The sequence below is a fragment of the Mchenga conophoros genome, linkage group LG23 (assembly GCF_057382185.1).
Source record: "Mchenga conophoros isolate Kocher_MC1m ecotype Shallow Benthic linkage group LG23, M_conophoros_male_GT1.1, whole genome shotgun sequence".
NCBI lineage: Eukaryota > Metazoa > Chordata > Actinopteri > Cichliformes > Cichlidae > Mchenga > Mchenga conophoros.
In genome coordinates, this window is record NC_140547.1 from 9,071,423 (window position 1) to 9,087,952 (window position 16,530).

General features: G+C 39.6%; 1 protein-coding gene across 10 annotated transcripts in view; it reads left to right on the plus strand.

Annotated features, from left to right (window-relative positions):
- The window catches only part of fryl (furry homolog, like), a 75,242-nt gene that overhangs the window by 31,195 nt on the left and 27,517 nt on the right, over nt 1-16,530 (plus strand). For 7 of the 10 annotated variants that reach the window (XM_085264141.1, XM_085264142.1, XM_085264134.1 and 4 more), the window contains 28 exons: nt 1,267-1,475; nt 1,849-1,902; nt 2,962-3,101; nt 3,221-3,317; nt 4,483-4,562; nt 4,880-4,960; nt 5,262-5,430; nt 6,015-6,107; nt 6,205-6,303; nt 6,914-7,015; nt 8,864-8,908; nt 11,349-11,452; nt 11,575-11,683; nt 11,793-11,879; nt 11,967-12,138; nt 12,236-12,368; nt 12,526-12,633; nt 12,729-12,966; nt 13,060-13,236; nt 13,372-13,458; nt 13,546-13,814; nt 14,064-14,271; nt 14,520-14,644; nt 14,727-14,784; nt 14,883-14,974; nt 15,060-15,232; nt 15,350-15,510; nt 15,602-15,712. In XM_085264141.1, the coding sequence (XP_085120267.1) occupies nt 1,356-1,475; nt 1,849-1,902; nt 2,962-3,101; nt 3,221-3,317; nt 4,483-4,562; nt 4,880-4,960; nt 5,262-5,430; nt 6,015-6,107; nt 6,205-6,303; nt 6,914-7,015; nt 8,864-8,908; nt 11,349-11,452; nt 11,575-11,683; nt 11,793-11,879; nt 11,967-12,138; nt 12,236-12,368; nt 12,526-12,633; nt 12,729-12,966; nt 13,060-13,236; nt 13,372-13,458; nt 13,546-13,814; nt 14,064-14,271; nt 14,520-14,644; nt 14,727-14,784; nt 14,883-14,974; nt 15,060-15,232; nt 15,350-15,510; nt 15,602-15,712 (3,492 nt within the window). In that variant the 5' untranslated portion in view covers nt 1,267-1,355. The remainder of the gene's footprint in view (nt 1-1,266; nt 1,476-1,848; nt 1,903-2,961; nt 3,102-3,220; nt 3,318-4,482; nt 4,563-4,879; nt 4,961-5,261; nt 5,431-6,014; nt 6,108-6,204; nt 6,304-6,913; nt 7,016-8,863; nt 8,909-11,348; nt 11,453-11,574; nt 11,684-11,792; nt 11,880-11,966; nt 12,139-12,235; nt 12,369-12,525; nt 12,634-12,728; nt 12,967-13,059; nt 13,237-13,371; nt 13,459-13,545; nt 13,815-14,063; nt 14,272-14,519; nt 14,645-14,726; nt 14,785-14,882; nt 14,975-15,059; nt 15,233-15,349; nt 15,511-15,601; nt 15,713-16,530) is intronic. The other 3 variants (XM_085264138.1, XM_085264143.1, XM_085264144.1) reach the window with 1 other exon arrangement.

The following is a 16,530-nucleotide window of genomic DNA, read 5'->3' on the forward strand; positions in this document are numbered from 1 at the left end:
TGTTAGCCTTTTCTGCAGTTATAGGGCATATAAGGTATCACTCTTGGCTGGAAGCAGTGCTTAAACAATGGAAAAAACACAAACTTTGTCCAAAAACCTCTCATGTTTAACTGTTTTCCACTTTTTCTTTGGTCATTTTAGCCTTTTTGGCCAGGGTGAAGGGAGTATCTGCCATCAAACAAGAAGACAGTCGCATGTAACTAGTTTGCTAGTTCACCTTACATGCATTAATGTAATAAAGTGTTTAGCGTACTCAACGTGAATTACACACGAACATCATTAGGCTACTCACGCAGAGAAGAACGGCTAGGTGCCAGGACTCTCCTCTTCGGGTTTTTGGGGGATGTTGCTAACTCCGGTCTGATAACAGGCACCACACCCGCAATAAATGTGCACGGTGTGAGGGCTCGCAGCAAGCTATCAAATACGGCGCATTTCTCGGTTTTGGAAAAAACGCTACACGTCGCCAGGTGTTTCATCAGATTCGAGGTGTTACCTCCTTTGCACAGTATCACAGTATCGGCTCTAAGCACTTGTTGCAGGCTGCTGAGTTTGCATCTTTTGCTGTGAAGTACAGCCAGACTTTGACGCTTCGCCTTGGGCATTTTAAACCTGTAGCTCTGCTCTAAAAGAACGTATGTACCTGGGCTCGCCTACTATCCTTGGAAACGTAAAATGATTGGCTAGAATCTAAAGTGTATCACATCTCAGGGGAAAAAAAGCACCGAAATGAAGCACCGAAATGTGCGCTGCTTTTCAGTCTGGTTACTACTGTTTATGTCAGAACCGATGCCGTCATGGCACCGGATACCGGTACCCATCCCTAGTCATTTCAGACTAATTTAGCAGAAAGAGCTGGTGTGTAATATTCTAGATTTAGAAAACAAAATATTTAGTTGTTTTTTTTTTTTTTTAAGGATAGATTACAATAACTAATGACATGGCTCTAATAGGAATTATGATTATCCCTGTGTTTGCTTTTTCAGGTGATTTGAACCCATTATGTGCAGTATGAGTTTAGAAAATGAGCTTTCTAAAAACAGACACGATTCAAATGGAAATTGTATGTTTGTTCTAGTCGGCGCTGCAATTGCTCTCTCATCACTTCAGTCATTTTACCTCTTTAGGAAACGTCTGAGCTTGTGTTTGGATTAGAACGAGCGCATGACCTTGCATTTTTTCCAAGAGTCTTGTTCTTAACATGACCATGCTGCTTTGACTCTCACTGTATTATTTCCTAACCTCTACCCTCTGGCACCTCTGCAGCTTCTGCACCAGTCAGCAGCAGCGTGAGTAGACGCCGTGCACCCTCCTCGGTGACCCCCCTCTCGTGGGAGAAACACAACATCGCCGCCATGTCGAGCATCACCATTGACCCTGAGCTCAAGCCCGGGGAGTTTGTCATCAAGAGTCTATTTGCTGAGTTTGCTGTGCTGGCTGAGAAGAAGATCGAGATGGTGATGGCTGAACCGCTGGTGAGTCCACAGGGGGTAAAGTAGATGTAAAGAAACACAGGAAATGTAATTTAATGCACAACATGTGACGCAATATACTGCTGAGACAGCCTCTTCTGTTTTGCAACCAACTGCCAAGTCTTTAACTGTCAGGCAAATGTTATTGTAAATGAGCAACGGCATTGTTGTACATTTAATGTCTTTTACATTAGGTTGCTGTCAGGTTAATATTAGCAGCCTCAAGTCTTAACTTTGCTGTCAAGAATTTTAGCGTGGTTCACTAGCTGAATAGTGGGCTAAGCAATCTGCTATCATGCTGTTAACAAAAGTATCCCTGCTGGGCTCGTCACACAATAATTCTCGTTCTGTCTCTTTCTCTCCAATACTTTAACAGGAGAAACCCCTGTCCCGTTCCCTCCAGAGAGGAGAAGACTCACAGTTTGACCAGGTCAGTTCAGCCGTAGTAAAGATTATGTCATGCATTTATTATGAGTTTGACGGTTTCATTTCCTACGTGGACAAACAACAGTCACACCTCTGTGTGCGCACTGTGTTTAAAACACCAGCTCTACCCAATCAATGCTTCATTCAATGGTTCGTCTGTCCCTCATCTGTAGCTGGTGCAGGACTCTATACAATAGGCGCGCCTGCTACAGAATGCTTTGTTCAGCACAACACAAAGCCAATGAGGATATGGTGGTATAGATCCAGCTGTCCCCATTGTGAGTGAGGGAGAGAAAATGAGTATAGAGAGCGCCAAAGTGAGAGTGTAGAAACGCTGTGTCATCCTCAGCAGTAAATCAGCATCGGGTGCTGGAGTGTATCTGCCTGGCACCATAAGGGCAGAGAGAGGAATTGTATAACTCTCCTGCATGGCATTTGTCATCCAACCACCCTCCTCATCATGCTGTGCTGAACCTTAAACACACAAATGTGCATATACTCTTAAATTGTTAATGCGTGCTGACCTGTTAATGCAGAGGCAGAAGGCACCAGCTCACGTGATCACTGACGCAATCACAGTGCTGAGATCTGCAAGTTATTGTGGTCTTAGACATAAACGCCTCAGAAGCATGTGTGCCTTCTTGGAATCCTTTCGATTTGCTTTTAAATACAGTCCTGCTTTGTTTTTTTAGTGATGTAATTTGATATTGCATTAAATAAAGCCATGTTTGTAGTGTTTTGCATGTCTTCTCTCACTGCACTATGACTTAGACACTTACACTCTGTCTTTGCACTTTAAATGCTCAAAGGTGCATTATGCCAGGAAATAACTAAAAGTTTATGTCACACATCTAAATAAGGCCCTGAAATTTAGTTAAGACTAGTGTTCTGTACTCACCCTAAATGCTCCTCATTAGTTATAAGTACTGCTTGTGGAGCAGCCTTCTCTACACACGTACTGTAATCTGTATAGGATTAAGTTTTTGAATCGTGCAAATGCTGATTTTGTGTAGTTTTCGTTGGAATAGCCAGCTGTTATAACAAGCATGTTGTTGTTTTCCAGTTAATAAGCTCTATGAGCTCAATAGCAGAACACTGTTTGCCCTCCCTATTGCGCACACTGTTTGACTGGTACCGGCGGCAGAGTGGCACTGAAGACGAGTCTTATGAGTACAGGCCTCGCTCGAGTACTAAGTCTAAAGGGTGAGATACTTATCATTGTTTCATTCATTCTTAACCTTCTTCTCTCGAACAAAAAGATTATGGGCAAAAATGATTACTTCAGGATTATCTTTTGACTTATTATATTTCCTGTTTTGCAGAGATGAACAGCATCGGGACAAAGATTACCTTCTGGAGCGTCGGGACTTAGCCATAGATTTCATTTTTTGTTTAGTTTCAGTGGAAGTTCTAAAACAGGTGAGTTACCTGACACTCTGTGTTTAATGATTTACACTGCCTATAAAAACAATTTACCAGTCGGGTTGACGAATGTATATGGAAGAAGAAGTGCAGTCACCTATTTGACCTGTTGTTGACACGATCGTTTCCTGGTAACTAGTGAGTGAGTGGTTGAGAATGCAGTATATTTTTACTGCATGTAGAACTGCCTTGTTACTTTGGATATATGTCCTGTATATCAGATATGCATTTCCTGTGCAATTGAAGACTTCTCACTGTAATTGATTTATGAAGTACAGTTTTATTACATAAATAGCCAGTATACTCATCCACCTTTTTGTTGCACCCAGTTGTTTGGTTGAAACAACTATTCTCTGCTCTTATAAGCAGCTTGGTTAAAACACTTGGTTTTAGACAGTTATTCATACTCTTGGCTCTGGCTCTGCTGTTCAAACCCTTTATTTGAGATTAGCAGCAAATCAGAAAATAGTTGGCTTATCGTAAAGTCACACTAGAAAAAACAGTGGTTGGAAATCATTGCATGACCAAAATTATTGTGACAATGGGTTGCTTCACAGACCAAGTCTGCAACCACCAGTTTTTTTTCCTAGTCGCGAAGAGGTTGCAATCCTATTTTTAGGATTATTTCAGCTTGTTTCATACTAAGGATGCACTGAGGGGCTGCACTAAGGCCCCTTGGTAATGCAAATAAACCTGTGAAGCATGCAAAGCTGCTCTAGTGAAGTCCAAGAATAAGAATATGGAACAAATGGGAAATAATACTATTAACTTCTGGTGTCATCGTTTGTGAGACAGTTTGAATTACTGTACTTTTTTTCCTGATTCAACTCATCAGTGATTTGCTGACTAACATGTCAGTTTTATTATATATTTGTATTGTTTATGTTGTGGTGGAGAAGTGAACTACAGTGTAGCTATTCAGAGCTTTCCCACTAGGGAGCACAAAGTTAATAAATTCAGTGGCAACATACCAACTCCCAGCTGAGTGTGTTTCTAAAGTGGACTGTTGAGAACTGAGCAGCATTCTGAACTAAGAGCCAGTCCCTAGGGACCAGGGCAGAGTTGTCCTTGGCTTTGCTCCTGAAGGGAGAGTAATGAATGGTAGCAAATGAGAACTATCAATGCTTCTAATAAGACTAATGATTTCGTGTTTACGTCACAGATTCCTCTTCATCCAGTGCCAGATGTTTTGGTACACGAAGTCCTAAACCTGGCATTCAAGCACTTTAAACACAAAGAGGGGTAAGTAAGCATCAAACTCCAGACAGAGAAGTGACACAGATGAATAAGACCAGACTAAAAAGTGCTGATGAATATACCCTCTTTGGCTTTGCAGTAAGGAGTCAGTCATTTATTTATGTGTGTTTGAGCAGACTGGCTCAATGCTCATTATTTGCATTTAAACAAGGCACAAGTAGCTCTTGTTCAGCATCGTGAGTCAACCGCAAGTAAACACAGTTACTTTAAGTGCTTCTGTTGTTGTGTGAATAGTTTTTTGATGTATGTTAAATAATTCAGCAGTTGTTTGACTTGATGCCATATCCTTTATTAATTTCCAGGTACTGTGGACCCAACACTGGCAACGTGCACATCATTGCAGACCTGTACGCTGAGGTTATAGGGGTTCTTACACAGTCAAAGTGAGTAAGCTGAAATGTGCCTTTAAGCGTAAGACTGGACAAATAGTTTACAGTTTTTCACATTTCTCATTAAAAGAAAACGGTCTGAATTGAGCACAGTGTAATAGATGGGATTAGACATTTGTTTGTACAAATATTGCAACTGAATTTTAGAACAATTAAAACCATTTAATTACATTCTTTAGTAATTGCATTTAAATGTGCATTGCCAGGCAGAATGTTGCCTATATACATTACTGTGTACAAACTCTTGTTAGGAGGGTTTTTGTAAGTGCTAATATATCTCTGCCTCTGTGCTCAGGTTCCAGGCAGTGAGGAAGAAGTTCATCACAGAACTGAAGGAGCTCAGGCAAAAAGAGCAGAGTCCTCACGTAGTCCAAAGCATTATCAGTCTCATCATGGGCATGAAGTTCTTTCGGGTTAAAATGTATCCTGTGGAGGATTTTGAGGCTTCGTTTCAGTTTATGCAGGTAAGTAATACTATTTATGCAGAGTATACCTGCAAGTGTAACTTAGATGCGTTTGCAGAATTGTACCAGATGTTTTTTTTTCTTTTTAAACTGCTGCCCCTTTGTTCAAACTCAGCAGCTCTCTGTAGCAATGGCTCATATAGCTAAATGAGTAACGATCAGAGGTGAGGTCTGCCAAGAATTGAGTGTAAATGTATTTCAGGCTTTGCTAGGAGCTGTGAATGGAGCACTAGCTTTTTCATTAAAATTTATACAGTGGTTGGGGGAAAAAAACACTCGCTGTTCTGTCGTACCATTATCAGAATTTCCTACTGTCTTAATGGAACATGCTATGGTTTATGTCCTTTACTCCCATAGGATCTTGTACCCAATTATATTGTCTGATCACTGCATTTCTTATCACACTGGTTAGGTCTGTCTATATATTTTGCTTGGGTCCAGGCCTGTGATTTATTTATTTATTTATTTTTCAATTTTCTATTTAACTCATGTAAATGGAGTGTAATGACACGTCTTCATGATGTTTGGCTAGTTTGTATCCGCTGCATTCTTGTTTACATGCATGCCCTTGGTATCCTTCCTAGGAATGTGCCCAGTATTTCCTGGAGGTGAAGGATAAAGACATAAAGCACGCTCTTGCTGGCCTTTTTGTCGAGATTCTCATCCCCGTCGCTGCTGTGAGTAACCAGCAAAGCATTGTGTAATTTTGGACTGTTGCGTAAACATTAAGTCTGAATCTCATTTTGCCAAACTAATGTTCGGTTCATCCTCCAGGCGGTGAAAAATGAAGTCAACGTGCCATGCTTAAAAACCTTTGTGGAGATGCTCTACCAGACAACATTTGACCTTAGTTCTAGAAAGAAGCACTCTTTGGTAATAACACTGACATCTATTCTTTCCTCTCTTCCTCTTCAGCCCTGACCCTGTTTACTTCAAATTTTTAACACTTCCTTTTCTTTTTGTCTCACACTCTATTCTATTTATCCCTTTCGTATATTTTATTTATATATGTCTCTCTATTTATATATGTGTGTATATATATAATATTAACTTCTGTCGGTGCTGTGCTATTGGAAACCGAATCTTATCTTATCACTCTTCTTTTATTTTGTCAACACCATTATTTTTCCCCCAGACCACCAAGTCTGACGTTATCATCCAGATAATGCTATGTTTAAAATAAATAAATACAGTCTCTCATCTTTGTCCATTATATTTTCTTTTCTAAAGGCAGGCCTTGATTTTCTGTTTTTTCATCCCTGTCTAATGTAACATGTTATGTTGATGATGCTTCCAGCAGTTTTAGTATTGTGCAGATTGTGATAAATAGATCTTTTGGTCTCAGCTTGTGATACTGTCTTTGCTTTTGGTCTGTGTTTAGTGTAGGAGACCTTTTGTTTTCAGATCAGAAGCACATACAAAAAAATTCAGACCTCGTGAGAAAACCAGTTTATTTTCATTCTGACACCGTCTTTCTCCCCAGGCTCTGTATCCCCTGGTGACATGCTTGCTGTGTGTCAGTCAGAAGCAGTTCTTTCTCAACAACTGGCACATCTTCCTGCAAAATTGCCTCTCGCACCTCAAGGTAATGTTAGCATCATCCTTTACAATCCAGTTCATTTCACAAAGGTTGAATTCAACAGTAGATTTATATTAAGGTATTTTAAAGTCACTACACTTTTTCTAATTCAGTTCAAGTCTGAAAATGATATTCTGATGTTTTTATGGTAGTGCAAAGGAACCATACAATTTTTTTTTCTTAAAATAATTAATATAAAGGTTATTTCTATCAAAGTAAACAAAATCTTGGTATCCTGATACTGATATGTTGATCGAAGATGTTGTCTTTGTTGTCAAGGGTGTGCTCTGTGGTTCTGTCTCAGTATCAAAATGTGCTTCCCCCTCCATTATCAATAAACCAGATCTGGACAGGAATAGCACTTGATTTGATCATGTCAAAGTAAAGCAAAGTAAAGCTTTTGTTTAATGTATATAATATGCATGGACCATATATACTCAAAAGTGGACAAAATGGAAATGTGTAAGCAAAAATTATTGTATTTGGTTGTGCATCTACAGCTAATTTCAAAGATGCGACTCTAGCACTTTTATATGCTATACATTTAAAGTAAACCTGTAATGAAATGTAAACTGTAATGCACAATGCATACTATGTTAATTCAAGTGCTGTTTTCACTCAGGTCTGTTAATCACTGCTCGTAAACCAATTACAAAGGGGTCAAACCTGTTTCTGACCATTCAACCCAGAGGCAGATTGACCAAATCACTGACTGACTGCCTGACTTAATGACTGTCTTTCCCATTCTGCATTGATTGTCCTTTGAGGAGACTGTTTGATCTTCCGGTGGATAAATTACACTTTGCGTCTTTGTGACTTTCTACTGCTATCCAGTGGTTTTGAATGCCCGTCTGTCTTTTCAGTGATCTCATTCCAGCATTTTCTTTCACTAGAGTGACTGTTTTGCATTTCCTCTGTTTGAAAAATTATAATCAGTAATTTTCCCAAGCGTTGATAGTGATTCTGTGATTGAGATCTGTGATCTTGTGGGTTCGTGCTATGGTTTGACTGTAGTGATGATTTTAGTGATTTGCCGGGTCATGCTTTTAACCTTGTGGCTGCTCTTGAGAGCTGTAAATGTAAGGGCTCTGCTTCACTTAACAAATTGCATCATTTGAATACTTGGTAAAAGTCAAATTCAACCAGGTGAGCGAGGTAGTTTTTTGTCTCTACGCTGAAGCGAAAAGTCAAGAATTCATGTTACTTGGTTGAATAATTATACAAGTTATTTACCTTTATTTATATGTCTGCATGTAGTAAATGCACGATGGAGTGACAAAAAATACACACAACGTTTCCAGAGATTATGCTGTAGTTTTGCAGCCCTGTTTTATAATCTGAACCCCACATGGTTAAAATACAACTTGTTAAGCATGGATTTTGTGCGGAATAACTGAATTGGCCGTTGCTGCTCATTGGCTTAATAGGTGAAATGGACAAATATTGTGGCATTTTTCTTTTTGTCCTTTGTTTTTCCGTCCTTGTGTTCGCCTTGCATATATTCCTTTCTCTGTAATTTCCCTCTGTGTGTGTTTGATTTCTAAACCACAGCACACCTTATTTTACTTTGCTTTTTTCCCAATAAATAACATCAAAATATATCAAATACAAATGAACTGTTACTTTACTCAACATGCAAGTGGTATGTTGAAGAGTTCATTATTTTTCTTTTCGGTTTAGTTGATTTATATACTGTCACACTGACAAGAGTAAAGAGATTTTAATCTGCTCTTGTCATATCTGTTTAGGCTTTGTGTCTTTGTTTTTGCTTATAACTTGCATGTGTCCCTCCCCAAACCCTACATTCTTTGTCTCCTGTTTTTTGACCCTTTTTTTCACGTTGGCTCGCTCCAGATGCCGTCTAACAACAGCATCCGAAAGCAGATTGAGACGCTGCAGGTGAGTTATCTGGTGACGGTGGCTAGCTTGATGCTCCCTTCCTTTTAACGGTCCAGGGTCCTGATCACGATGTAGGCTAGTGCAGTTGTGAAGAGGCTAATCGTTCTCTGGTGTGACATTGAAGCGTTGCTCAGTGAAAACAGTAAATGAAGGGCACACTTGAAGCTATTGTTGTTGCTTTAGGCTTTGTGGGTGAGCTGGTTTGTGTTTATGAGCAGTGGTGTTTTGCTTTCGTGTCTTTGTAGTTAAATAATTTCATTTTGACTGTTGATACATTTTTGCATGGTGAGATGCACAGTAGTGGGAAAAGTACTTAAATCTTTAAGCTAGTTGCCACAGCATAGAAACACTGTTACAACTAAAACCCCTGCGGAAAAAGTTTCTTTTATATGATAAGGAAAACATTAGAAATGACATCTACCACACTACACTTACTTATTGCCAAAGTAAAGGAAGTTATCGTATGCTATTTATATTATTAATAAATTAGCGTGACCTGTTACTGCATTTAAGTTGTTGATGGATAAATGTGTAAGTTGATAAAGGTGGAGATTATTCTGTCTTTCTGCGTGATGAGAGGGTTTAGAAGAATCTAACCTATAATATGTCGTTTAAAAAAAAATTGGTTAATTATTAACATTTGTGTACTTTTTAGCACGTTGAATGCACATTATAGTAGTCATCAGACTGGTGACGATATCAAAGACATCAGGCGTATTTAATATGTGGATGATTCAGGTGTAATTACTGGTTCATGACTATATGAGCCCCACAGTGTTGTAGTGTTTAAAGTGTGGCTTCTTTTTCTTTCACATGTATACCAAGCAAGCTGTTACAGCATATGCAGGAAGAGTAGACACACGGTAGTGCTGCAATAAAATGCAAACTCCTGTTGTTAATTACGTTAAATATTAATGTAAGATTTCATTATGTCAGAAGTGATGTGTTTCTGGTATATATTACCAGAGGGTCTGGCATAGACAGGAAAATATATTTCAGCATTTAATGATGTATTCATTATCGCAGTGATACCTTTAGTTTGCCTTCTGGGTTGGGTTTTAGTTTATGTAGCGACAGCTACACTGTAGTCTCACTGGTGCTTTTTCAATCCTTCACACAAATCGAGTACTTGCCCCACTGGCTGTACTCGATTTGTGGCATCTTGATTATGTTACAAAAGTAAAAGACATTTTAAAAATGCCATAGTAGGTCAGCTGTTGTGTCGTTTATGGCTTTGGTGTTCAGTGCCAAATGTTAGACTGGGAAAAAAAAATGATGATGATGTTGTGCATGTATAAGAGTTTTTTTTGAATTATTTTATTGGTGTTATTTAGTACAGAGCTATTAAAGTTTATTCACATGCTTTAAAAGCATCTTATCACAAGAGTTTATGTTGTTAAAAAAATAAAATGCCGACACTGAGCAGCTCTTTTTAGCTGCACTTGTGAGTCACCTGCCGTTCACTGTACCAGTCTTTCAGTGACTAGATGATACAAAGATTAGATCAATCATTGAGGCACGAAAAGCGTGACAGATTTTGTGTTTGCACAACAGGAAGTTTCACTTCACCTTAATCACAAAAGCATTTGTCACATTTAGTATGACATTTGCTACTTTTGACAAATAGCATAAAGAATCCTTAATTTAACTAAAAATGAAATCCATATTAAATTAAATGTTTTTAAATAAAAATACACAGATTTGTTAGTTTGTTCAGTGTATTAAGAAAAGCTAATGGGAGATGAGACATTTTGTAATGGTTATAGAAAAGTGTGGGCCATAATCATCTAAAACCACTTATCAAATATCGAATAAAACTTCATGTTAATCATGTGAAAAAATATAAAGGCATTAACTGGAAAATCCCTCACACTACGATCACATCACATTCTCTCAGCCTGGTAGCTCTAAAGAACCAAAGACCCTTTAAATGTATACCGTTAATATAGATACCTGATGTAGGATGCAAGTTGGAAGAAAGAAAAGTGTGAAATATCTACTGGACAATGAGTACTCCAGGACTTAACTAATGTACAATTACATTTAATATTGAATGTTTGCATTTTACAAAGCTTGCTTACAAAAGCCCAGTTAATTTTCCGGTGATGACTCTACATGGCTTACAGTAACTGTCTTTGTACTCAGCGTAATACTGCATTTTCCTCCTTTTGCTGCCGACTATACCTTAAAAATTTCTCCAAGCATGAAGCTCATCAGACCATGTGGATGTTCAGTGCTCACATATCAATTTGTGACCAGCAGTCTCACAAAACAATTTTGTCATCAGTTTCTTGCATGCCATTGCAATGTGTTTAATCAAAGTTTCTCCAGACAACAGCAACAAACTGGTCTCTCTCAGGTAAGTAATGAAAGTGTCAAAATGGAATGGATGGCTTATCTTTCTTTCCTTCTCTCTCTCTCTCTTTTTTGACATCTACAGAATAAAGACCCAAAGATGTCCCGTGTTGCACTAGAGTCACTCTACAGACTGCTGTGGGTCTATATCATCAGGATCAAGTGTGAGAGTAACACTGTCACGCAGAGGTCAGTTGCAGAGTACCCAACAAACAGTCTTTTTGCCACCCACTACTGTTGTCCTCTTCCTAAGAGGCTTTGTATGAGAATACTTGTAGCTAAAAAACAGTTTCCCCATTTCCTCTTGCTAGTCGACTCCTCAGCATCGTTTCAGCACTTTTCCCCAAAGGCTCGCGCAGTGTGGTACCCAGAGACACCCCCCTCAACATCTTTGTCAAGATCATCCAGTTCATAGCTCAGGTAAGCCTGGAGCACAAACTATGACATACTTTAAAGTCACAGCAAAATAAATAAAATTAGGCGAGTATGAGGTGTGGTTTAGTGATTGCGGGTTTGCTGATTATTACAGGAAAGACTGGACTTTGCTATGAAGGAGATTATCTATGACCTCCTGTGCGTGGGCAAGTCTCACAAAACCTTTACCATCAATCCAGAGGTAATGTATACATAAGACTTTAGCTTCTGGTAATGAGGGAATGTTTGTATGTTATCTCTTATCCGCTTTGTCTCTCTGCCCAACCAGAGGATGAATATCGGTTTGCGAGCCTTCTTGGTGATTGCTGACAGCCTACAGCAGAAAGACGGGGAACCTCCAATGCCTACTACAGGGATCATCATGCCCTCTGGCAACACCCTGCGTGTCAAAAAGATCTTCCTCAACACCACCCTCACCGATGAAGAAGCAAAAGTGATAGGTGGGTTTGAGTCTTGAACAGCTGACATTTACAATAAGAGTTAACATTTGATGAAGGTGAGGCAGCTTTTAACCTGTCCACCATCTTTTTTTTCTAGGCATGTCGCTATACTACCCACAAGTACGAAAAGCCTTGGATAACATCCTGCGACACCTGGACAAGGAAGTGGGACGCTCCATGAGCATGACTAATGTACAGATGTCCAACAAGGAGCCTGAGGACATGATCACGTATGTAACAACAGCTTTATGCTCTCCTATTGCCATCCATGCAGCTATGTAGGACTTAGAGTTCCAGTCAAAGGCTTGGAAACCCTGACCCAGTTATAAACTTTGAGTGGTGCTGTATGACCTATTAACAGGTTCTCATAAATTGTCTGTCCTGCAGGGGAGAGAGGAAGCCAAAGATTGATCTATTCCGAACGTGTGTGGCCGCCATCCCAAGACTGATACCAGATGGCATGAGCAGACAAGACCTAATAGAGCTTCTAGCCAAGTAATTGATCCCCGCCAACCTTTCTGCAGACACATTGCTGCACACATCATGTCTTTTAATATCCATCTTCCTGTTGGGTCTCTCTCCTCCTCTAGACTAACCATCCACATGGATGAAGAACTGCGTGGCCTTGCCTTTACTACTCTTCAGGCCCTGATGGTGGATTTCCCAGAATGGCGAGAAGATGTACTCTCAGGTTTTGTCTACTTCATAGTCAGAGAGGTGACTGACGTTCATCCCACACTGCTGGACAATGCAGTAAAGATGCTTCTACAGCTCATCATCCAGTGGAAGCAGGCAGTGCAGAGCAGCAATAAAAGCCACGATTCACAGGTTGGTTTTTGGATCACCAGTGTAGTTTGTATTCATTGGTTTTATGTTGCCTGACAAACATGTTTAAAATAAATTAAATGTTATTTTTAACAGAGCTCAAGCAGTGGCCGTTCTCTGTCCTTGGAGCGTAACCTTCCTTTAGGTGTGGTGCATGTGGTGGAAGGTTTGGCACTGGTGGTGCTTTGTAGCTGCCGCCCTGCCACGCGCAGGCTAGCAGTCAATGTCCTCAAGGAGGTCAGAGCTCTTCATACTGCACTGAGCATTAGCAAGGTAATTTTCTTGGGCTTACAGGGGATATCGTTATGTTGAAAGAAGCAAAATATGTTTAAACCTGCATGGAAAGAAAATGATGATAATTTTGTGCAAGGACAATTGCATTCAATTTTTTCTTACTTAATCTTTCAGGGAGATGAAGAACTGGCTATTGATGTAATGGATAGATTAAGTGCATCAGTGTTGGAGAGCTTCATTCACCTCACAGGCGCTGACCAGGTATGAATGGATTTTCTTTTCTTTTTTTTAAAATCCTAAAACCTTTAAAAGTACATACTGCTCATCATCTTCTGTTCTTCTCTGTAGACCAACTTGCTGTATTGTCCCAGTGGGATTGATCTGCAGACGCTAGCAGAGTGGAGCTCCTCTCCCATCAGCCACCAGTTTGATGTAGTGAGCCCCTCGCACATTTGGGTGTTTGCCCATGTTACTCAGGGCCAGGACCCCTGGGTCATCAGCTTATCCAGCTACCTGAGACAGGAGAATCTACCTAAACATTGCCCCACCACCATCAACTATGCCTGGATGTTTGCCTACACTCGCCTGCAACTACTGTCCCCACAAGTTGACATTAAGTAGGTTTCCTTAACTTCTTTGTCATTGTGGGTGTATTCATTATGGTCTGACTCTGAATACTGGGTGAGGATGTCTACATGATGACATTATGTGCTTACTTAGGCAATTAGTACTTTTTTACAAAACATAACTCTTATGCTTATTAACTGGGTTAATTCTATGACAAAAGAATTCTGATTAAAGCTGCATTTTATGTTGACCCTCAACATAAAATTTATCTCTTGTTTTTACTGAATATCCACCTGCAGTAGCCCCATCAATGCAAAGAAGGTCAACAGTCTGAACAGCAGTGACTCCTACATTGGTCTTTGGAGGAACTACCTGATTCTCTGCTGCAGCTCTGCCTCTCCCTCCCCTTCCATGTCTTCTTCATCCTCCACCTCTGGCTCCGTCCGCTGCTCCCCGCCTGAGACGCTGGCGTCCACGCCGGACAGCGGCTACAGTTATGATTCAAAGGTGGCAATTTCATAAGCAACACTCTATGCCAGGTTTTCACACACATTCATAAATATTTTAAAATGAAAGGTTAGGAGCTTTTGCACAAAGGATGAAATAATGAAATTCACTCACAATGCAAGTATGACAGTCTCAAATGATAACAGCACACTAGCCACATAAAAATCTGACAGCCGTAAAAAATTAGAGGATTTTGAATAATTTATTGCAACACTTAAGCCTTACATTTCTGCTCTGTGTGTTAACAGATTGTTGGCACTCCGTCCCCCTCCTCACTTTTCAAACACATTGTTCCAATGATGCGCTCTGAGAGCATGGACATCACCGAGTCTCTTGTGCTGGGGCTTGGCAGGACCAACCCCATGGTCTTCAGGTAATGAGCACTATACTCTGCTATACATTTTTAGAATTATAAAGACTTTTTAATGGCTTACATATATTGTTTTCTTGTGCAGAGAATTGATGGAGGAGCTAAATTCCATCATAAAGGAAGCTCTAGAGAGAAGACCTGAAGTAAGTGCCCTTCATTGATGGTTTGAAAATGTTTTCTGTATTTCTTCTGTGTGCATAGAAACACACTTTACTGAGTTCAAATATTCTTTACTCTGCAGAACATGAAGCGACGCAGGCGTCGTGACATCCTCAGGGTCCAGCTGGTCCGGATATTTGAGCTACTTGCTGATGCTGGTGTCATCAGTCAAGTGTATGTAATCCTCAAACATCTAGAGTAACCACATGATTAGGAATTTATTTTTATATATGCAGTTTATAAACTTTTCTTTTTACAGGGCAAGTGGAGGGTTGGATTCAGAGAGCCATTCTCTGAATAGTACGCTGCTCGAGTATGTTGATCTGACCAGGCAATTGCTCGAGGCTGAGAATGACAAAGACTCGGACACTCTGAAGGACATTCGCTGTCACTTCAGCGCGCTTGTGGCCAACATCATTCAGAATGTCCCAGGTATATCTCTTAATTAAGACAAATGCTTATAAAGTAAGCATACAAAGTAAGCATTTGTTTTAAGCAATTTTTCTCAGTTTAACCTTGTGTATCAATTTCTTTACTTATTATCTTCAGTGAACCAGAGGAGGACCATCTTCCCCCAGCAATCACTGAGACACAGTCTGTTCATGCTGTTCAGTCACTGGGCTGGGCCCTTCAGCATTATGTTCACACCCTTGGATCGTTACAGTGACAGAAATATCCAGATCAACCGCCATCAGTACTGTGCACTAAAGGTTCAACATCTAAAAATTTCAAGAAAATCTGCTTTTTACATACTGTGTCATGCATTTACTGATAACCAGCAAACTTTTTTGTTTGTTCCAGGCCATGTCTGCAGTGTTATGTTGTGGACCTGTAGCTGACAATGTAGGGCTCTCCTCTGATGGCTACCTCTACAAGTGGCTGGACAATATCCTGGATTCTCAGGACAAGAAGGTCAGAGAAATTCTGCCATTTTGAATCTATTCTAACTAAAACTGTATCACTTAACTATCATTAACAAGTGGTAAATCCACAAGTAATTAAACTTTAGCAATAAAACTCTCAATAATAATATTTTTTTATAATGGGTAATGTTATAAAATCCATGTTTATGTAATGAGTTTGTGTAATAAAAATAATTTGCATTATTTAAACTAATGTGTTTTGCAGGGTAGCTCATAAAATACATTTTGTAAGGCAGGTTTCATTACTACTGCTGTTATGTCAAAACCACTGGTGTCTCAGATCTATGCAAAAAGTTTCCTTCAGTGTCAGACCTGTGACTCAAGCATGGTGGCAATAGTGAAACAAGTCTGAATGCCATCTCCTCATATTTCAAACCACAATCGTTTCCTCCTGAACCTAAACAGTGGGTGAAACCTAAGCTTAATCATGCCTTTTATAATCCAGTTAAACTTTATATTAGCTATTTAAATCAAGTTTATATATGCACTACATATTTATAAGGTTAAATGTTAGCTAATTACTTTTAAAGTATAATAATTATGTCTCTGGTCATTAAATAAATGTCACACCACAAAATCCCAGTATTATGACCAGTCACCAAGCATGAGTGGTGATGTTTTCTCACAGATAGCAGGAGTTTAGTCTGTGACGCAAGACTTCATGAGGTCAAAGTTATGTAGCACACATTTACTTCATTTGACACTAGCACCACACAGTGGTGTTCAGAAGTACTGCAACAAAGCCCTGCTAAATGTTTATAGGTCTACATTCAATAAATGACTTGCACTTAGTTAAAATGAAATGGT